The sequence below is a fragment of the Sardina pilchardus genome, chromosome 2, assembly GCF_963854185.1.
Source record: "Sardina pilchardus chromosome 2, fSarPil1.1, whole genome shotgun sequence".
NCBI classification, from domain to species: Eukaryota; Metazoa; Chordata; class Actinopteri; order Clupeiformes; family Clupeidae; genus Sardina; species Sardina pilchardus.
This window is the reverse complement of record NC_084995.1, coordinates 10,182,045-10,205,812: the sequence shown is the minus strand read 5'-3', so window position 1 is coordinate 10,205,812 and position 23,768 is coordinate 10,182,045. Positions and strand designations below refer to the sequence as shown.

The window sequence follows — 23,768 nt, the reverse complement described above, 5'->3', positions numbered from 1 at the left end:
ACCAAGACAGGAAATGCAAGGTGGAACCATTTTCATGACATCACCATTGAGCCGAGTTGATGGGGTCAGGTGGGGCTTGAAAATTCCTCACATCCAAAAATGAGAGAAAAAGTTTGAGAACCTCTGCATTACACAGGAACCTTCATGGCATCCTATCCTATTTGTGAGGTCTCAGGTCAAGCACTGATGCTGGACAAGAAGGCTGGCTTTCAATCTGTTTGTGTAAAGATGTATGAAGTTGGGGACCAAATTCTTTCACATGAATATCCATTTGAGTCTTTATGCCACTTGCTTTGTGCACCCAATAACACCAACTGAGTCCTGCAGAGTGATCTATTCTGTAACTTTTTTTTCATAAAGCCTATCTTCGTCAGGCCTTCCAGTCATGGTTGGTTAACCGTTTTAACACAACCCATGATAATCTCCTTGTTAAATTGACATGCATACATTCAGACTGGATCATCAAGTCAAACTGGGCAAGAAAGTTGCTATGACACACCAGTCAATGTCAAGCGTTTTAGTGAACCAAATAAACATCACCCACCCCTATGCATGGATCAGTTGACGACAATATGACGTAACTCACTGACATTATGGCGGCCATGAGTCTCTGCTATTTAGTTATTCGCATGAGGATTTTGTACAGTGTTCCCGAAAATCAGTGGCACTGGAGCGGTCTTCGCCTGGACTGATGGGGGAGGAGATTATGTGTTGACAGTCTTATTTCTGTGACTGTTACAATTTCATCGTGTAATATGTGGGACCAGAAGTGGAGATACTCAGAAAACAACCTTAATCTCTGTAGAAGACCGTAGTAGACTGCGCTGATTCATAGCCAGTAGGTCCTACTGCTAATTCTTGTCCCTTTTAACGTTAACGAACAATTCCATTCCCGTGAAACAAAGAAGCTCCCACACAACTGCTAACGTTAAATTAACAGACAAATGTTTGAAGGATGAAATTCACAGAGCATCTCTCTGCACACATCACTCCGGAATGGAGGAAACAATACATCCAATATGAGGTAAGAAATAGCTAACGTTAACTTAGCAAACGATGGGCAACCTTAGAACCTGTATGTTAGCTTTGTGTTAATGTTTCCTTGTTGTTGGTTCCTCATAGCTCATTGCATTCGGAATAATTTTACATTCGTTTGTGCGTAGATTAGGATGCTGTAGCAAATTACATTGAAAATGTAGTGCACACAGAAATTTCATTTGTGCTGTTGACTCCAGTGGATTACCTGAAGAATAACGTTAGCGTTGCTAGCTAGTTAGTTTATTATCGCTAGCTGGCTAGCAATCTTAGCTAGGTTTGCTGTACTGACAGGCCATGTAAAATGTGTATGATTAATGTCCATACGATGAGTAGGATTTGCCAACTAGCATCTTGCATTGCAAGTAATTGTAATGCAGCAACAGAAAAACAGTAACGTGATCGTCACGGACATCGTACCGTTACATTTGTTTACTGCAGTTTGTTTCTTGTTGAAGGTTAACGTTGCAACTTCTAACGTTAGCCTGAGAACATTTCAAGCACCGTCGAATCATTACCATAACGTTGCATTGCTAACGTTACAGATAACATTACCTACATAACAAGTATACCCATTTTTTTTACTTCTGTATTTCATATACTTAGTAGTATTGTTCTACATTGCCCGCATTGTGGCGAAAATACTGCGCAGTCTTGCGCATTGGTGAGTTGTCGAGGTGGAGTGGTGGTCTCTTGTCAGAATTTGGCAATCACTGACTTACCTTTAGCAAATCAACTAACGCTAAAATAGACAATAACGTAAGTTAATAAACATATCAATATCTATCAGAAAAGTTATTTCCCCTATGTGCAACATTTGTACTGGAAACAATCCATTTAATATGATACATTTGGTTTTATCAGCGCTGACTGTCAAGGTCTTTGTGAACGGGTTGTCATTACATTACACCCTGTATAATGTGTGGTTTGCTTCTGTATATAGCGCGATAAACCATTTCAAATGTTGTCATGGTGTTTTCATCAGAATGGAGGATAATTAATTATTTTCAGCAATACTCTCTATCCAGTGCACAGTAGAGATGAAGACCCTGTTAATTGTTATTGCAGTGTACTTAACTGATAAAGGTAACTAATTTTGTGTGGTGTACCTATTTTATAGGCCACTCTTGGACAAAGTAGTTTTCTAGGTGTTCCACTAAGCAGTTAGAAGGCCTGTACTCCCATGAAGTAGTTTGTTTTAATGAGGCATGAGTTTAGACATGCTTGCTTCATTCCCAGCTAAATCCCATTGATTCAGCAGAAATTACTCAGATCTGCGGTTTCCTGTGCTATAACTTGTTAAAATGCTCATGCCTTCAAAGAATGATACATAAGACATAATTGAATCATGTTGCATGATTGCATACAAGGCTGTCTGAGGATAATTGCCAATGGGTTTGAATGGAGCCAGCACTCCAGCTCCCTCTGGTTTAATGGCCTAAACCTAATGACATTATTTATGTCTTGACAGAGTCTTGTTAATAAGCTACTGTAACGTACTGTCTTGTGTTTTGGATTATCATATCAAATAAGACTTGTCTGTCTCTACTCAAGAACAGAGCCTGAGTATGTGCTTTGTGAAGTGTGTATGACCACGAATATGCTGTGATTTAGTGAATCTGCAGTGTGAGTGTGTGTGTGTGTGTGTGGGGGGGGGGGGGGGGGGGGGGGGGATCTGACTGAAGGACAGAGAGGACCTGAGTAGGCAGTACTGACCTCTGGTTTGTAATTCACGCTGTAAGAAAGCTGATGCCAGCTCATTTCATGGGAGAGGGGAGTTCTGCAAATATCTGGTGCCAGTGATCAAGTGTGTGGGATATCACATGAATATGCTTGGGATCACAAACACAGACACTCAGAGGGAGGGAGGGAGGGAGGGAGGGAGAAACAAGACGGAGACAGAAAGAAACAATAGAAACAAAACATTACTCAGAGCACGCTGCATGCATTGCATTCAGACCAACAAGTCTACTGCAGTTCAAATGTCAACTATTAGCCAACTTTTTGGCCAGCACTGACTGGCATGTTTTTTCCCTGGGGCTAGTACTTGTTTTTTTTTTTTTTTCATTGTTTTTATTATTATCCTTGCTTTAGACCGCCCCAACAGAGTTTTGCGTGCCCCAAGTATTCCCAAGTGAGAGTTTCCCTCAGAACAGAGCCCAGGGCTGGTTGAAGAGGCCTGTGTCACGCTGTGAAGAATAGCAGCACACTGCAGGCTCCATAGCGTAGGTGCCGAAGCTGCTGATGGACAGGCAGTCTGGCTCACGTCTCCTCTGCCATGTTGACGAAGTTTCTCACAGGGAACTGCCAAACAGACTCCTGCAGGCAGAGATAACACGCGTGTGTGAAAGAGGCCAGCGTGAGAGCCCGCGCGGGAAAACACAGAAAGACGAGAGGGAGACACGACGAGGAGAGGGAAAGGCAGAGGTCTGGAGAGAGGGAGAGGGAGAAGGAGAGGGAGAGGGAGAGAGAGAGAGAGAGAGAGAGAGCTTGCAGTCACATGAAAAAGGCTAATATCGCAAGATTCGCAACTCACATCACAGATTTGGCATACACACACACACACACACACTCATACACACAAATATACATCAAGAACATTGACCTCAGATGAACTCATTGTGCAGTAGTACTCACGCACGTGCACATAGACAAGCACATGTATTAGTCAGGATCATGGTGAGGGGTTATCTGGTTCCTGGGAACCTGAAATGTCGAATTGTGTGTGCTCAGCTCGCAGTGGTTGAGGAGCCCGTATGCTTTGTCCCCGTGTCACACGGCCTCCCTGTGGGCCATCAGGGCCTACACAAGCCCTCTACCCATAGCATATATACGGAGTGTTGGGCTAGGCCTGCCCCTACACATCTATACGCGCAGACAAGGTTGTTTGTCCTCTCAGGGTAAAGAAGTAAAAATAGTATGCTTACTTTTACAGCATGCAAGCAACACAGAACACAGAGTACTCACACCAGCCCAAACAACCGCACAAACAAGTCTGATTCTCCGCACTGGCGGCTGTTTGCACTTAAGTACTGTACATGCACAAGCGGACATCGAGTACACTATACAGCAGCGCACCCCTGGGGGTCACGTGGAGGTCAGTGTCACAAGAGGTCGTCTCTCCGCTCCACACCAGCCTGTGGCCCAGCAGCTGAGCGGCAGCGTGGCCCAGACCAGCTGTAAGGGGACACCACAGCGCTGCCGGGCTCCAGCAGAGGGGAGCTATGCAGGGTTTCTTGCCAGGTTATCTCCACTCTTCATCTGACTTTCAGGAACAAAACGGTGTGCAAGGCGAGCATGCCGTTTTAGGGTTGGCGTGTGTGCTTGGGTGCATGTGCGCATGCGTGTGTGTGTCATGTGTGTGTGATTTGTGCACTGAGCTCCAGTAGTAGGGATGGCCTGTAAGCTGACCCATTCATATAACACTCAACTGTGTGATTTCAACTTGATGTGGAATTGGAAGAGATCGACTCTGTTGTGGTAGAGCTGTCAATATCACCCCACGTCACAGTTAATGAGGACTACCGAAGCTACAAAGCCATTGATTGGGTTTATTGACGTGGAGCAGTGCTCTGTACTATCTGCATGTGTCAGCAGCGTGGACAAACAAACGGTCTCGTACGACCCTCGACCCCCAGCAAAGCATGTCAACCCCTGAAACACATCAGAGAGGAAGACAAGCAGAAGATCTTGTTTAGCAAACCTACACGTGTGCATTTAGTGCTGAGTCCATTTGTTCTCCAGCCTGCAGTTCCTTTTTTGTTGTTGTTGTTGTTGTTGTTGTTGTTGTTGTTGTTCCTGGCGACGAGACTGGTTTCCACCGGATGTCTCTTGTGGTTTAATGTCCCAGTGGGCTTGCTTGTTTCAATGCATTTATTTAGTGCTGGGCAAATATGACTCTCATTGTATTTCTGGACTTCTTGGAAAACCCATCCTTCACGGCTGTGTGTATACTGAGTGTGTCGGCCGTGTCATTGTCGTGGCTGCTTCCCCTATGCCACAGTTTCCTAATCCCCTGATATGACGCAGGGTTTCCTGTGTGCACATCGCTCCTAGGGCTCCCTTCCTCTTCTCAGCTCCGTGTGGTCTGGCTGGACCCCTCCCTTCCCCTCTGGGTCTCCCACTTGGCAGGGGTTCTCATTTGTCTGTCAGTGGTCTCCACGGTGTCCAATCATACTGTATATGAGTTGTAATTAAAAACCTGGCCATTTGTTTGACCCAATGTTCAAAAATGTTTTTGCCTTTTTGCCTCTGTTTTACCTGCAGGCGTTTAAAGAGATGCTGTACTCGGCCCAGGACCAAGCTCCGTCGATTGAAGGTAAATATCTTTCTTGATTCTCTCTCACATGATCTGTCTCTGTCCATCATGGCCACCTTAGAGGAGAAGGTCAACTAGAAGGCGCCCCTCCTTCTCCAGTTCCTGGCCAGATGAGATCCAGTCTGTGTGTTTCTGGCTCACACACACACACACACACACTGTGATTCACAGCTGGTGACAAACCTGCACTGGGCTTTTTATGGCTGTTCCTGTCAAGTAGGCAGACACTGGCATTGTCATTCAACAGATGGCTCACTGGGAAAAAAACTTTATTTTTTAACAGGCAAGTCAAAGATTCCAGACCTGATAAACCATGTCCTAAAATCAGCCTGAGGCCCAAAATGAGGAGTAGATACACAGCCACTACTTCTCACCCAGAGTGCACACAGCACATTAAAAAATCAGACCCATTAGAGAACACTAGAATCAGACCCATTAGAGAACACTAGAACAGATCTACTGTATGTCCATCAGTCCACCACTGAAAAGACGAACTGAAACTTGCTTGGTTTCGTATGGTCAACTGAAACATTTACAAAAACTCACTCTTAGAAACATCTTGTACCATTTCTAATATGTTCTTGCTAAAACATTCTTCGGGTATGACCTACCCAGCGATTATGAGACAAAGTGCACGTCTTGCCACTGGCAGACACATGGCAGGTTGTTTTGACAGTCGCCTTTATTTCTGTCCTTAAATTGCTGCGTCTAGCAGTATAATCTGCACAAAACATACGTTTCCATTATCAACAGTTTAGAGCGCGCAATCTGATGATGCAGGCAGACACAGAAAACACTGTGGGTGTTGACAGACCTATCATTTATCTGATATCAGCACATAGTAGGCTTGTTTTTGTCCCGCCACAAGTTACATATGAATCTGAATTAGTGTCTTGCTTGGTATGTAATTGTTATGGTAATGTAAAGGTTAACTTCTTCATCATACATGCTCACACATGGAATACACACGTTGCCTTACTCTTCTGCTCTCTCATGTAAGAGATGACAGTCCTCTCTTTCATCCTCCATTTCTCTCTCTCTCTCTCTCATGCACACTTTTGTTTTTGATGATGTCAGTTTCCCAGAAATCATTTGACCTCACGTATTTTTTTTTCATTTCCTTTTCTTTCAAATAGAGCCATAAAACCTTCAGTGTCGTACGCCGTAAATGGCTATAATTTGCGGACCTCCCGTTCATTCAGTGTGTCAGGCAGTGATGATTAAAGTGCGAATTTGAAAATTGCTATTGTTTGGAAGGTGGTTTGGGCCCGGCAAGTAGTCATTACCGGACAGTTTTTTGCTGAAATAAGGTGTCTTTTAGGCGGGTGATGATAGTGCTTTGAAGAGGCTGTCTCCATAAATTGTCCTTCAGAGGCAACTTATGTGCTGAACATGACCGTCACTATCTTCGGAGGCCCTCACCAGAGGGCATCTCTCGGCCCCGCCTCCTCCTCTTTCTCTTCCTCCTCCCACCCTCAGCAAACAAAAGCACTCTGGACGTCCAAAACTAGATTTCCAAGATTTCTGCATTTTCCTTACAGGTGCTTGTGGTCTTTTTAACATAACAGCTGCTAATCAAATATAACTAAAAGAAATGGCTGCCATCAAATGGGCACAGCCTTCAGAAGACCTGTAAGATCCAACAGGAGACCTCGTCAGGAAATCTGTCTTTCGCACCTGGCACAGACATGAAATGGAGGAGCAGTTCCGTCGTGGCTGCTCTAGTCCAGTTCTGAGCTGTTCAGTTATGGTGATGCCCTGTAGCTGTGAAATTGTATGGGAATGGAAATCCAGACACTTGCCACACCACTCTCTCCGCATGATATTGCCGACATCGGGCCGTGTGTGGTACCAGTGTAGTATGTTAGGGAATATTGCGCAGTGCGGGAATCTCTTGGATGCTACGGTCCCACCACTTCTGGGTTGTCCTCAGGGATGCAGCAAACAACCATCAGGCACACTGACCTAGTTCAGGCCCGACCCAAACAGGGATGTTACCTAAACCAGTGCTGGGATGCAGACCTACAGTAAGTGGGCCATGAGAGCAGCCCACTCAGCTGAAGCAGTGCCAGTCAGTCAGACCGCCCGAACCGTGTTTCATCGATAATGCAGTGACCCTTCTTGTCTAATGTGTAATCTAGACTGGCAGCATCAGCTGTTTACTATGAACGAGCTGCTAAAACAACAAGCACACCACATCTATGCCCGAGTGTCCCTCTTGTTGTGTCTCTGTGGCTGTCTCTGTCTAGCAGATACCTAGTCCTAGTGACCTTGGTGCTCTTCCTCTTAGATCAGCTGGCACCCCTTGCGTGAGCCTCAGCAATCACAGCACTTTCATCAGACATCAAAGCATGTGCTACACATTTGCCCCTGTCCACTGATATTGATAGCATTTAACATTTATTAGAGTTGACACGTTCCTACCAATCATTTGTTGCATCTCATGTTTGTGTGTAAACATTTAGGCTTTTCAAGGGGGGCGTGAGTAAACCCACTGAAAGGCTTGATCAGACGACTGGTGAATGGTGTAAATGATCGGAGCTTTGCACCGTTCTGCTGCTCCCTTTAATGTTGGAATTAAAGTGGTATGTGGGAAGTGGGGAATTTAAGCAGCCGCTCTCAAAGCCTGTGATGGAAGGACACCGTCTCCACGAGCAGCAGCACTCTGCAGTCCCCATCCTTCACGGGGAGGGCATCATTCCGCGCGGGCCTGAACGGCCGAGTGGCTTAACCAGCGGTGTTATTTCGGTGCTCCGCAGATTAAAATTCCGCACAACTTCAATTTCCACCTCCTGCTCCCCAGCGGCAGCCCCACACTCCGCACATGCCTCCGAGTGGATAGGATGACAAAGCATTCTTGCGTGAAGAGATGTCTAACCTCTGGTGTCAGCTGGCAGTAGCAGCACTCTGCAGCCATGCCAGTTGTTCCATCAGCACTCTGGTCTGTTTGGGTTGGTCTGTCCTGTAACATTTAAACAAGGAGACACCCTTCAAAGAGGCAGGAAGTTTGGAACTTCAGGCGATCTGAACCATCTCAACCCCCCCCCCCCCCCCCCAGTGTCCTCAGTAGGCACCTAGTTGGCATTTAAAACCCACTTTTAACCTTTAGGTGAGGTTTTGGTCATGAGTTAATTAACCAGCAAACCAACCTTGAGCAGTATAGCCAAAGGTCCTCCGCTTTAACCCTCTCTGGTATAGCTGTCTCAGAAGTACCTTCAAAGCCTGTGCAGTTTGTGGTAGAGGATCTTTGGTGCGCCAAAAGTGGCGTCCAGGTTCTGGTTTGGTGAAGATGTGCTAACCAAGATTATACTCCAGTGTCTCCTCTAAATTGGAGGAGAACATGTCTTTTGTAGGGATAACCCGCAATACAGTTTCTTCCTTTGAACAGAATACTATATAGGCCTAATTGCACTGAGCATAATGACTAGCATCAGGAATAGAGACCCACAGCCTCCAGAAGTAATGGTTGTGAGACAGCACTCCATTAAGAATGGTTTGGGGGGGGAGGACACACAGTGATGGTATCATAGTCCAGAATGGCTCCAGTGTTTGTGTCCCAAGTGGACTGGAAGGTCCCACTCTCTGTCTCTCCACACCAGTGCATGGCTATTACTCACACTCTCTCAGACAATGACTCACTGTCTGCCTGTCGGGACATCTTCAGCCATAAGCCTATTAGCAGGCCCCTAACAACGCCCCCCACTGTCTGAAGCATGCATCAGTGCACACTATCCCCTCTCCAACCCTCTGCCTCGCCCTCTCTGTGGCACACGATGTGACGTACACGTCATTTGTTATGTAAACAAGTTGCAGGCCATCTTTTGTATTTTAGCAAACCTCGTCTATTATCAATTAACCAATTGATGTTGGCGTAACCTGAAGGATTGGAGTGCTCTTTCGACACTTTTTTTTCTGTCTACAAAGGCAACTTCTCTTCCCCTTTTTTGCTTCTGTGTGTGCGTGTGTGTGTGTGTGTGTGTGTGTGTGTGTGTACGTGTGCGCACACACATACAGCTGGTCTGAGCAGCGGAGTAATTACTGTGAGATTGGGTGTTGCTCTGAGGCCGCAGTGCTGACACACTCCTAGCAGGCACACACACACAGTGCACCCGGCCAGCGCACAGAAACGTCAGCGCTATCCGCAGAGCCGCATTAGTGCCACGCACTAATGTGTGGAGCTGAAATTCAGTTTGTTACAATACCGTAATTTCCAGACTATTAGCCACGGCTTATACATTGATTTTGCTAAATTTCCTCAGCTATGAGGTTAATACAGGGGGGGCAGTTAATATGGTGTTAATATGGTCTTGTTTCTTTTCTTTTTTTTTAGTATATTTTTTTGGGCTTTTTATGCCTTTAATGTGACAGGACAGTGTAGAGTGACAGGAAGCGAGTGGGAGAGAGAGTAGGGGTGGGATCCGGAAAGGACCACGGGGCGGGAATCGAACCCGGGTCGCCGGCGTGCGGTGCAGGTGCCCCAGCCAGTCGCGCCACGACTGGGGCCAAGGTCTTGTTTCTTTTAACTTCAATAAAACACTGTCCTGCGTCTTATACACAATGCGGCTTATGTGCGGGAAATTACTGTAAACCATGCAACGACTCCACATAACATCACCGTGAGCAAGAGTTTTCTGTTTGTTTCTCTCTCTCTCACTCGCTCTCGTCAACACGCAAATGCTCATAAACACTGTCTCTGTTTCTCTCTTCACAGTCACCGATGAGGACACAGTCAAGAGATACTATGCCAAGTTTGAGGAGAAGTTCTTCCAAACATGCGAAAAGGAGCTGGCCAAAATCAACACGTTCTACTCAGGTAAGCACACAAGCTGCCTGGACCTGACCGTGATTACATTACAACACAGTTGTTTTCTTAACACTTTCTTAAGTGTTGGGTAATAATGCTCACGTGTTTCTCTTCTCATGAGAACTGCAGTCAAGAGACAGTTGGACCTGGCAACTGTATCCATTCATGCGTCAAAAATACAGTACATTTACTGACTTTATGGGAGTGCTCCTTCTAAAAAAAAGTTAGTCAGTGCAGTGTGCGGTGGCTAGGCTTCTCTTGATTTCATTCGTATGTCGCCGCCACCAACCAGCACCACATCATTGGCTCTGCATGGCTGTGTTTCTGTTTTAAGAGCTTTTTTTGGTTTCCACTCTCGTGTCGGCGAAGATGGCCTCGTAATGATCATCTGTTGCTGCACGCTCGCGGCCCTGCCTTTTATCTCGGGGTGTTTATCATTCCAGCGTACTGCGAGACGAGCAGAGCAAGGAGTGTGTGTTGGCCACAAGAGAACCGCGCGGAGAGCAGCGTATCATTTATGAGCGTACGGTGCGTGTCGCAGTGGAGCATCTGCATTCTTTCTGGCTCGGCCCGAAACTTGGCCGCTGCTCCTCATCTGGCCTGACGAGGACAAAATGCTCTCTGCCGTTAAAAAATGTGCCTGGTTAAAAAAAAAAAGGGAAGCCTTGCATGAAAACATTTAATCACTGGAGATGGAGCTCGAGCCAAAGGCTGGGCTGGGCCGTGGCCCAAGACTGCCATTGCTCTTCTGATGATCTTTTCTCTCTCTTTCTCTCTCTCTCTCTCTCTCTCTCCCTCCATCCCCCCCTTTTTCCCACCATGTCGGCTTGCATCTCTACCTCCATTCTTTTTCACTGTCTCTCCCCTCTTCATTTGTGCCCCGCTCCTTTTTAATACATCTGCCTGTTCTGCTGCTGTTTCTGTTTTTCTATCCTGATCCCTTGCTCTGCCATCTCTCTCCTCCTGCTCCCTGAATTCCTGACATTCATTCTCCTTCCCCTGTCCTCTCGCTCACTCTTTCTCTTTATCTCCTCCTCATTTACCCCTTTCTCTCCCTCTGCTTCAACCGCTCTTTCCCTAATCTCTCTCTACCTCCCCCTCCCTCCATCCCCCTCTCTTCTGCTTAACTCACTCTCACACACACACACACACACACACACACCCACACCCTCTGTCTCTCTGTCTCTCTGTCTCCCTCGCCTCTCCTGCCTGTGCCCTCTCCACAGAAAAGCTGGCCGAGGCACAGCGGCGTTTTGCCACGCTGCAGAACGAGCTGCAGTCGTCGCTGGACGCGCAGCGGGAGAGCAGCGGCGGGCCAGGCCTGCGCCGGCGCCGCGCCGTCTTCCACCTCACCCAGCAGGAGCGCTGCACTCACCGCAACATCAAAGACCTGAAGCTGGCCTTCAGCGAGTTCTACCTCAGCCTCATCCTGCTGCAGAACTACCAGGTGTGCCTCGCCCCGACTCACCTGGCCAACGCAGGCCTACACACACACACACACACACACACACACACACACACTTACACACCGAGACTGTGCCTGTGGTTAGCATTGTCACAGCGACATTGGTAGTCAATGTGCTAAAAGTGAGCACTGTGCACCGCTGAAGACTGATTGGCTAGTCAACCTTAGCAGAGGGACACTGTGCTCTCTCCCGCAAGGCACATGGTGTGTCCTCGCCCTCTCAGGCACCCTCCCACTGGGATCCACACACAGGCCCAGCCAGCAGATGGGGAGCAGTGGAGAGCAGATAGAGGCCAAAACAAGACATGCAAAACAAAACAAACTATTTTATGTCAACATTTTATCAAACCTCCCAGTCCGCCAAGTCGAGTTGATTAGCAAAGTCATTCTTCTTTTTGCCTCTGCAGAATCTCAACTTCACAGGCTTCCGGAAGATTCTGAAGAAACATGACAAGATCTTTGAGACGACGCGTGGTGCGGACTGGCGGGTGGCACATGTGGAAGTGGCGCCCTTCTACACCTGCAAGAAGATCACTCAGCTCATCTCTGAGACTGAGGTAACTCTCTTGTTTGGATAGGAGACAGGGATGGATTAGTATCCTACCACACGTGTAGCTTTCAAGAGCCTCAATAGTATGTACTACATTTTGGGACATTTATGAGCCTAATGATCACGAAAAGAAACAAAACCAGATTGATACCATATTAACTGCCCCCATGTATTAACCTCATAGCTGAGGAAATGAAACAAAATCACTGTACAAGCCACGGCTAATAGTAGGGAAATTACAGTATCAACAGCATTTTTTTTTTGTTTTTTTGTCAGCAGTGAGGTCTTTCTCCATTGCAGTGTTAACTAAAACGCTGTGTGTCTTTCTGCCCCTCTCGCTCTCCTTCTGTCTATACTTTTCTATCTGCTCTTCTTCTGTGCTCTCTCTCCCTCTCAGGCCCTGGTCACCACAGAGCTGGAGTGTGGAGACCGCCAGAGGGCCATGAAGCGGCTGAGGGTGCCCCCCCTGGGTGCAGCTCAGGTCAGCCGCCGCTCCTCCACTCCACACCCCCCTCTGACCCCCGACATCCAGGCCACAGCACCACATTTACACCCAGCACACAAAATCAGTCGTTGTAGACAGTGAGAGCCTTAGCTTTTACCCCTTTGATCTGGATGCAGAATGTGATTTGGGTTTTGCATTGAAACTCCCTCATTCCCCCAATTAGATGCAGATCTTGTCTCGCTCATTCCTGTTTACCGTAATTAATGTTAAAGTCACCAAGTGATGGAATTACTTCAGTTGAATAGATATTAATTTGCGCCACACCAGTGATGCGGAATGACATTTCCCGCTTTTGTGATCTAGAGATAACCACGCTGTTTGTTAGCCTGGTGCAAAATGACATTTTAATAGAACACCACAACATCACACAATATCTTTCTGCAAAGATTTCGGCAGCCGTCTGAGACACTCTGACTTTGGCCCTTGTGCTTCGTCTGTACTTGTTGCCCTGTTCATACCCCCCACCTGCTCCCAGAGACCTAACCTGTGGTGTGTTTGCCTCCACAGCCTGCACCTGCATGGACCACCTTTAGAGTCGGCCTGTACTGTGGGGTCTTCATCGTTCTCCTCGTCACAGTCATCATCACAGGTGAGCAGGATGATGTAGGTGCAGGGAGAACCTGAGGTGTGCACACACACCAATACGGATGTGTTTCATCACACTGCAGCTTCTTTTAGTCGAATGCTGAACATTGTACTGAACATTGTGTCCTTCCTGATCCAGTTAGTTGGGATTGTGATAGACAGTGCAGTTATTTGAGCCTTTCTATACTCTACAATCAGAATAAACCAGGAGGACTTCCAACTCCTTAACAGTGTATAATTGTCTCTGGAATGCAAACGCACGCAAGGCCATGACAAATGTCTCTCGAGTTCCATGTAGGACCCTTTTTGTGAGAAGAAAGATTGTTCTCGGCTGTTTCCTTTTTTGTCTCCATAAAAAGAATCCACTGTAACCCATTTTTGTCCTTGTCATCTCATCTTTGCTAACGCCATCTGTTTCTCCTCCAGGCGTGGCGAAGATCCTGACCAACGACGACGACACGCACAGCGTGTGGCCGCTCGTGCGCATCTACCGCGGCGGCTTCCTGCTCATCGAGTTCCTCTTCTTGCTGGGGATCAACACCTACGGCTGGAGGCAGGCAGGAGTCAACCATGTGCTCATATTCGAGCTCAACCCCCGCAACAACCTCTCCCACCAGCATCTCTTCGAGGTGAGTCCTTCAGACAAGCCGCCCCCGAGATAAGACTGTATTAGTCTGAGGCAGTCACTGGTCTGATCTTCATCTTCAGCTCTACCACTGAAGAGCTAAGCCTTCAGCTGAGCACGCATGGGTAGAGCAGACTTGTTTCAGCTCAAAACATTAGCCAACAAATTAACCTCTTCATAGCCTGCTTATTTCTTATGACCATACTCTGTAATACTACTTTGCACCTCGATGCAATGCAGTGCAAGTCAAAGGAGGAGCACCATTGCAAATGTAATGGTCCATTCAAGGCTGTTCAAATCCTACAGAATTCTACTCATAGCCTCTTTCAGTAGTTTGTGCTCATAATAATATCAACATAATGTAGAAGAGAATGCCCACTCACACAGCTCTCTGACAAGCACACCTCTGTAATAGCTCACTCAATCTCTTCTTCTTGTGGACCTAAGGTATGATTTATGATCAATTATTGATGTAGACGTACTTGTAGACAGGCCGTGCACGGAATGTGTGTCTGAACATACCAATTTGAAAATGACTGAATATACAGAGAGAATAAGTCTACCTGTATGTGGAACGTCAGCATGTAGAATGTTAAATGCATTCATAGATGTCCTCATATGATCTTCAAAACCATTACCATTACAAGCAGGGATAGGTAAAAATACATCAAAATGTATTTTAAGCTAAAGTATCAAATGCCCTCATTTTAAATGTATAAAATTTAAATACTATATTTTTGTATACTCAAAAGTAAAAATACTCAGTGAAAGGGAGCATGAAATCACTTTGCAAGCCTTCCATATTTAATCTATTCCTTCATCAGTACATTGACTCTGAACAGTGTTTGAGAGCAACCAACATGTACTCATCTTGCCCTGGACCATCTTTCTTAATATTCTGATCACAACAAGCCTGGACAAATTACAAATTAAGTCAGCACCAATCAGAGGCTATATTCTTTGTTTTGTACTTTTGCAATGTCCTCATGTCACCAAAAGTATTGATGTTCCCAAAAATAATGGCCAGTATTGTTTTTAACCACAAAACACACCCCTATAAAGTATTTTGATACAAAATATGCTGCCAGTTTCTCCAACCCAATAAAATACAGATTCTAAAATACTATTTTGTATTTGAAATACATATTTTAAATACATGCATCATAAATACTCCCCATCCCAACTTACAAGACCATTTACTGAAGTTTTGAAATGCTGAAGAAGTCCATTTTTCTTTTGCTATTTAGATACCACAAATGATCTCATTAACTGCCCAAAGCATTGGTAGTTGGTTGTTTTCAGAGTCGAGCAAGCCTGAACAAGAGGGGGGCATTAAGTGTACAGAGTACAGGTAGAGGCACAGACCATTTTATTATTATTACAAACGGGTGTGTAATCTCCGTTTCTTATGGTGTGTCTTTGTGATTAGAGGAGATGCAAACTTGTGTTCCACAGCACAGTGTGCTGTTAGACTCTGAGCAGACGTGCAGGAGAATAAGAGGCCAGCACAGGGGCCAGGGGTTTACTGCCCCCTTCTGGACTGAGCAGAAAATGTCACTTTCACCATGAATGTTGCATGTATGCCCAGTGTCCACACCACCTACAGATAACATGAACCACAGACACGCACATCTGGAAGGCTCTAATCCCCCTCCTCCCCTCTCCTCCTGTGTGCAGATCGCAGGCTTCCTGGGTGTGCTGTGGTGCGTGAGCATCCTGTCGTGCCTCTTCTCCGGCTCCCTGCACGTGCCCATGTCGGCCAGCCCGCTCATGCTCTACGGCTTCTTCTTCCTCTTCCTCATCAACCCCTTCAAGACCTGCTACTACAAGTCCCGCTTCTGGCTCCTCAAGCTGCTGGTGAGGGACCTGACCTGGCTACGCATGCCAATGTGTGGTGCATGTGCTGTTACTGTTAAGGGATAAATCTTCAATATCCCCTTGGGATCAATAAAGTATCTATCTATCTATCTATCTATCTATCTATCTATCTATCTATCTATGCACCTTTTTGTTCAAAGCAACTTACAGCATTTTTTTTTTAATTTAAAGTAATGATAACAAATTATTGAGCAAAATTAAATTCAATAGCATAATTTCGAAGCAGACTATTTTAGACATTATATGGTCAAAAAGTGTGTCATTCAGACTATAAAAGCAAATACCTCACCATGCAGTCAGCATGATTTTTTTGGTGAACACCAACGTTCCTGTCTACAGAACAGTTCTTCTGTGTACTTTGGGTCAATTTTAGGCTCATTTGGGCGTGTTCCCTTCTACTCTTCTCTTTTATTTAAATCCTCCTAGTTCCGGGTCGTCACGGGTCCATTCCACCGGGTGGAGTTTGCAGACTTCTGGCTGGCTGACCAGCTGAACTCTTTGGGGATGGTGTTGATGGACCTGGAGTATATGATCTGCTACTACAGCATAGACTTCGACTGGACCCAGCCATATAAAATGGGCATGCCAGGTATAGGGCATCAGAACCAAAGACACTAAAGTGAGCTAAATAACTTCAGATGTAGGTCAGAACTGACCAATGCATGTGATTAAAGGTTGTTTTCAGTTTTAGTATGATTAGATGATCTCCTAATTAAATGCTAATAATGGGTACACCATTATCTTCCAAGTGCTTCTATTCAGTATTATAGCAATATGGGCCTTGTACAATTTAACTTTGCATTGATAGCATTCCTATAAAACGTTAAACAAACATTAACTGCATTTGTGTTCTGTATGCTGATTGGTCATCGTGGTTGTCCCTCACAGACACGAGCGTTTGCCACACTTACTCGTACGGCGTGCGGGCGGTGATCAAGTGCTTGCCCGCCTGGTTCCGCTTTGTGCAGTGCCTGAGGCGTTACCGTGACACCAAGCGTGCCTTCCCTCACCTGGTCAACGCGGGCAAGTACTCCACCACCTTCTTCGCCGTCACCTTCACCGCCCTCTACCACACACACAAAGGTAAGATGTCGGGCTTCACACGTAGCCACGTGAGAGCCATTCACATTTCAGCATTTCAGCTTGAGACTAGTCAGATTGTCCCACGTGCCTCTGATAACCTTTGGTTGGCTGAGAACATTTTGGTCACCACATACCAAGGCACTTCCTTCAGAATAGCCAGGATGTGGCCAATCTTTGTTGTTTTCTCTGACTTGATGTTGAGTTTTGTTTTGACTAGCTGTCAAAAGTCACTAGCTGGAGTTCAGGTGGGGCTCAGGTAGAGCATGTCTGACTGATCGAGCAAAAGACTGACCGACTGACCGCTTCCTTCCCAGAGGGTCTCGAGAACACGGTGTTCTTCTACATGATGATCAGCTGTCTGGTGGCCAGCTCCTGCTACACGCTCATCTGGGACCTGAAGATGGACTGGGGGCTGTTCGACCGCAACGCTGGAGAAAACACCTTCCTGAGAGAGGAGATTGTCTACCCACAGAAAGTAAGATGGTGTCCCGGCTGCAAACTAGATGTAATGGATTGTGTGTTGTAATGAAGTACTTTGAGGTACAGTCTTTTTCATGAGGCAGTTGTTGAAGCTCATTGCAGGTTGTTGACTCTCAAAAGAAGGGTGAGAAATATACTGTATCTGCCATGTAAGAGTCCTTTCATAGTCCATCCAAGCTGCACAGACACTAACACATTAAGCTAGATAGGGAGGGTTTGCCACATATTTATGTAGCAAGATGTGTTATCCAAATGTTTATAACACACTCTCATTTCTAAAAATAAAGCACATATTCCACATAGCTTGCGTAGACTATGAAACGGCCGTTACCATTTCTAACATTTTACAGTATTCAGGGACATTTCCAAAGAAGGTCTGGAGTCTGATCAAAAAGATGAAAGGCAAGGGAGATGGATCACAAGTTCAACCCCTTAAATGTTGAGATCCTTTTTTTATCTACAAAGCAAGAAATAGAAAAACAGCTTGAGGAGACCTTTGAAAGAAATTCATGATAAATTGGCTTATGCATAAAAAAACAGGAAAAGACCATACTGATCCCATCCATTATCGCCCAATTGCCTTGACCATGGAGAGGATGGTTAATTACTCACATGTTTGGATGCTTGAATCTGAAGGACAAATAGTTATAGGAAGAATGATTATCAGTGTGGTTTCAGAAATTGCCCAAACTGCATAGTTTACCTCTAGACATTTGTAATATTGAACTGAATCAATGAATTGACCTTCAAATGTCCTATATCCCAAATTACAATATCCAATTGGGGGAAAAAATCCCCAAATCGTGCAGCCCTAGTATACTGTACCAGCTGGAGATGTGGCATTTTAAAGGATCTGCACTGCATGGGATTTAGAGGACATTTGCAAATCTTTTGTCCAATAGACATTTTCATTCTTTACGTCATGACCCTTAGTTTTTTACATGGATGGTAAAAGTCATCAGAGTAGTAAAAGAGGTTAAATTCCTTGGACATACTTTTGGTAACAACCCATCTTTCATTACACACTGTAAGTGTTTGAGAAACAGATGCTTTAGACCAGAGTTTATCAGTCCTTTTGGAATCCAAAATAAGACCCTACCTTGAGGATCTGAACATCAACTTGGACAATGTACACAGACTCATTTTTGCTCTATTGAGGCGACCTGAAATTGTTAAGGATTTAAGGTGGAAAGAAGAGTGGATAACTGTGCTATCAGCAATGGCAGTCAGTGTGGACTACAGATCCCAGGAATACGGGGGGGGGGGTTTACAGCTATTTTTACGTGCGTCATATTAATATACAAGAGACCAAACTACAAAAGTCTTTCATCTTTACAGACTCTAGGTCATGTCTCCAGGCATTGGAGTCTTTAAAAGCAGACCATTCGATTATTGTCAGCATCCTTGATAAATTAGAACTTCTAAAGAATCAGAACTTGAGTGTAGTTTTGTTGCTTGGTCCCAGGCTATGTCGGTTTGAGGGGAAATGAGTAAGCGGACAGTGCTGCTCCGCAAGCCCTTAATAAAGAAGTCACAGAATGGCAAATCCCTGCCTCAGACCTTAATCCTATACTGAATTCTTATATCACAGATAAGTGGCAGTCTGAATGGGATGAATGCACCAAGAACAAGCTATACGAAATCCATCCTACTGTAAAGAAGAGACTTCCAATCCAGACGTGATCAAATAGTTTATACTAGATGCTGTATAGAAACATTCAAGACTTACTCATAGCTTTCTATTGAGTGGCGAAGAACTAGTCTGACTCCATCTGGCATGTTCAATTTCATTTCATTTTTTTATAATCAAAATTCTGTGGTTGATGTAACATCTTTGAAAGTTTTAGAATTGTCTTGCTAGCATAGATTTTAAAAACCTTCTCTAAAATATAATTGTTGCTAAGCTTCTAATAGTTTTATATTGGTTTCTCACGTTTTACAATAGCATATCATGTACTTAGTTACTGATATGGCTTTAAACTGAACAAACACAAACAAACAGTATTCAGGGCATGTTTCTTCATGCGATCCTCTTGAGCTCACACTGTGAGAAAATACTTCAACATGGGACCAAGAGGCACTGTAACCCTCATTTGAGCTGTTCCTCCTGGCAGCCTTTTTCTGTCTCGCCCACAAAAGCGTGAGTTGGTGCTCCGCCCTGAGGGCCGCGTTACAGTAACCCACATTTACGCAGCGCTCCCGTGCAGCTGGCCTGTGCGTCTGGCCTGGAGAGGGAGAGCAGCGGGGCTCCACCCTGCCGTGTTACAGTAACCCATATTTACTGTATGCTGCTGCTCAGCGTGTCTCTGTCTGGAGGGACATCCAGTCCACAGAGAGTGGAGAGCACTCCCACATGGAGTTCTATCAAATTGGGTTTTGAACAAAGAAAGGCACCTTTTCTCATTCGTGTTATCACTATGTCTTTTTAGAGCATTGTTTCTGCTGCTGCATTGCAACTGCCTGCAAGGATGTGCACCAGAGAAGTAGTCCTGAGTGACTCATTTTTTGTCATAATATACACTATATTGCCAAAAGTATTCGCTCACCTGTCTTGACCCCCATATGAACTTCGGTCACGTCCCATCCTTAATCCATAGGGTCTATGATGATGTCGGTCCACCCTTTGCAGCTATAACAGCTTCAACTCTTCTGGGAAGACTTTCCACAAGGTTTAGGAGTGTGTTTATGGGATTTTTTAACCATTCCTTCAGGTGTACTACTACTGTGCCATACTGGAGGACGTGCTCCTGCGCTTCGCCTGGACCATCCCCATCTCCGTCAGCTCCGTCACCAGTTTCCCTCACATCTCCGACATCATCAGCACCATCCTGGCTCCGCTAGAGGTCTTCAGGTAGGAGAGTAAACACACACACACACTCATACAAACCTAGAAGCACACATGCTGTACGTTTGAGCTGACATACAGCATGTGCTTCTGGGTTTGAAGACGCGCTCACTCATTCAAACAGTGGTGCATGCTTCCCCACGTCTTCACATTCCTACACCCTCATAGTCATTCATTTAGTTGCACACACATCTGGCCTTGCACACACTAAAACATGCTTGTGTTAATGCTTTTTCCCTTTACACTAACGTCACACTCTGTCTGTCCGTCCTCAGGCGGTTTGTGTGGAACTTCTTCCGTCTGGAGAACGAGCACCTGAACAACTGTGGCGAGTTCCGCGCCGTGCGGGACATCTCGGTGGCGCCGCTCAACGCCGACGACCAGACGCTGCTGGAGCAGATGATGGACCAGGAGGACGGCGTCCGCAACCGCCAGGGCAAGAAGAACTGGAAGAGGAGCTACAGCATGTCCCTGAGACGGCCACGCCTCGCCTCCCAGTATGTACACACACACACACACACACACACACACACACACACACACACACACACACACACACACACACACACACTGTTTTGGACTCCACCTTATCCCTCCCTCAGCCCACTGTTGCTTTCTTACAAAGCAGGGGTGCTTTATGTAGTTGACATGTCCTTTCATCAGTAGACATTTTCACCAGCTTGGCTGTGGTCTAACAGGGGAGCTACACCAGACACGTAACTGAAGTGTTCCGTTCGCGACGCGTATGTTGCAGCCGGTCGCAGCAGTTAATTATCACTGTAGTCAATGGAAGTAACTACACCAGACGCAACAGTGGCGCATACATTCGAAAAAAATAGACCCATCTTCTAAAATGGATTTCACGCGTCGCGAACGGAACGCTTCAGTTACGCGTCTGGTGTAGCTCCCCTGTAAGGCCACCATTACAGTCTTGGTGTCTGTTACTCCACTTATTACACTCTGTCCCTGGGCTCTCCCGACGTTCTTCTCACTAACTGGTTCCATCTCGCTCTCTCTCTCTCTCTCTCAGGTCTAAGATGCGTGACACTAAAGTCCTTATCGAGGACACGGACGATGACACCTGACATCTTCCTCCGCGGGGCCTTCGAGGCTCCGCGTTAAAGACCCCGGCCCTGTGGAGGCCGACCCTCTCTCAGCTATTCAATCAGACATCACAGAGCGGCCTGTCCACGTCCACCTCCACACCCACACACACTGCCCAGTACACACACACACATCCATCCAAATGACATTGCCACCATACTGAGAGAGAGAGAAACTTCCACAGTCGCAAAGACGGCCAAGTTACATTTTGCATTCAAGGTGACATTTAGATGTAAACACACACACAATCAGGTGACAAGTAAGTGACAGCCATGCCAACCAAGTAGCAAGAGGGCAGATGAAGAGTGCTCGCAAAGAATTTCTGGGACCCAGGAAGCCAATAAACACATTTGTAAATACTGATTTCCCAGATACCAAGAATCATAAACATACTGTAAACACACTCGCGCAGACGCATCATATTCTCACAGACACACCTGCATTTGCTCCCACACACACAAACATGCCACTTTTTTCCATTCCTGTTTTTTTGCTCATCTGTTACTGCCTTGAGTATTTTTTTTTTTCAGAGGAGGGTGAACGTTTCTAAAGACTGCTCAGATGTTGTAAATATCACATGCTACATGGGCAACTATTGTTATTAATCAGTAATCAAATAATGTAATTGACCTGGGGCAGAGACTCCACAGGCTGGACAATGATCTCTCTTCTAAGGCAATCAGTCTGGTCCTATGCCAGTGTCTGTGGATCTATTGTTTTATGTGAATTTATTTAAAAAATTTGGATGAAGTCAAAGATGAAGACAATAATTGTGATGTTACTGTGGCAGTCCCAGATGTACGTATGCCACTTTTTTTCTTTTCTTTTTTTTTTTCCCTGAAAATAGTTTGAATGTACATTTCATTGTTATTTATGTGAAGGAAATATGCCTTGAACGTTGCCTAAGGAAGGGGATGTTTTTTTAAAGTTGGTGAAGGTTTCTAACCCCCCTCCTACCCTCCACACCACACACACACATGTGTGCGCGCGCGCAAGCATACAGCCCTCTCGCAGCATGGCTTTTACGTGTGAGGAAACCCACAAGTGGCATCCCTAGGCTGACTTTCCATGGACTGTCCTTTCCCTGCCCTTATATCTCACTGAAGAGTGAACAGCTGGGCTGTATTCTCTGTAATTGTTTTTGTCGAATGTCAGAGAAATGCCGCCTCACTGTTCCTTCAATGCTGTGTGGACAGAGCATCACTGACGCTGAGGTAGAGGAACGGATCTTTTGTTTTTCAGAGCAAGCCACATTTTTGAACATTCCATAGGCACTTTTGGGGATAATTGGGAGTGTAAGGCCTTTATTCTTTATTCCCAAATACACCCCCACACATTGGTGAAAGTGGTCTGGTCCACCTGTTGGTGCATCCATCTTAACCCATAAGAAAAATCAAATGTCAGTGGTGTCTGAAATGAGGCATCAGTTTGCAGTACATGTACTGACATGTATTTTTGTGTATACAAAGCATTGGCAGTGACAGATTTCCAAGCCATTTCCATGGAAAGTTCCTGAGGTAGACCTCAACCATGTTTTAATGCACAGGTCTTGCATCTTTTAAATGCCACCTGTGGGTTTCTGTAGAACACATGCATTGAGAAGCTCTGGTGATATGTCAAAGCGCCATGGTGAAGCTGTTGTGTGGATTTCAGGGACTAGATGTTCTGTTCTGTTCTCAACCTGGCCTGTTTCCCAAGAGCATCACAGGACTCCCCTTCAGTTGTTAAAGAGTATCATTTGCAGATCTCCTTTTGCTACGGTCACCCTGAGTTATTGAAAGATGACTTGGTTCTTTGATGCTCTCGGGAAACGAGGCCTTATATGCTACCTTCTGATCTGCCCCCCACCTGAAGAACTTGTCTTAAGCAAGTGGGAGGATTTTGTTGCCGAAGAGCCATCAAGGAAGCTGTTGAAGTGATGTAAGAAGTCTGTTACATTCCAAGAGAGACCAGACCATACACATGGCCAATCCAAGAGCAAAGAGAAGCCACTTTGAAACACTTCCTAATCATAAGCCACATGCTCACTGAGCTCTCTCTGCTTTGAGTGCAGCGCTTCATTCCGTGGCCTTGGACACAATGGGCACTGTAAGACTGTAATGCAGCTGTAAGACCTGGAGAAATGACTGTTGCTAGGGTCCTTTAGAGAATGATCAAGTCTACTGTACATACCATGGACCAAAAAAGGAAGAAAAGGTTACTCTGTGGATTTTGTCTTTCGTTTTCAGGTTTGAATATGGAGGACATTTTGTTTCAAAATGGAGAAGGACCTTCTGTGAACTCTGTTAGGACTTCTCGTGGGCCATGGGTGTCTGTTCTGTCTCGTGTGCTTGTTGTACTGTTGTATTCTTTATTCCTGGCCACTGTAACCTCCCAGAGGAAGGAGGCCTCTACTTGCATTTACCCCTCTGTATGTAAGAAGAGGAAAAACAAACGCATTGGACTTGTCTCACTCTCCCTGTTACAGTTTTTGAGTAAAAAGATCAAACAA

The 23,768-nt window shown here is 45.6% G+C and overlaps 1 protein-coding gene across 1 annotated transcript; it reads left to right on the top strand.

Moving 5' to 3' along the window:
• Positions 1-603: 603 nt before the first annotated feature.
• Positions 604-23,768, top strand: xpr1b (xenotropic and polytropic retrovirus receptor 1b). Its single transcript, XM_062518249.1, has 15 exons — positions 604-1,024; positions 5,302-5,353; positions 10,065-10,166; positions 11,384-11,604; positions 12,030-12,179; positions 12,570-12,653; positions 13,185-13,266; positions 13,689-13,891; positions 15,565-15,744; positions 16,192-16,354; positions 16,654-16,848; positions 17,163-17,323; positions 20,040-20,179; positions 20,449-20,670; positions 21,204-23,768. Exons 1-15 carry the CDS (start codon positions 956-958, stop codon positions 21,256-21,258), a joined length of 2,079 nt encoding a protein of 692 aa, XP_062374233.1. The 5' UTR covers positions 604-955; the 3' UTR covers positions 21,259-23,768.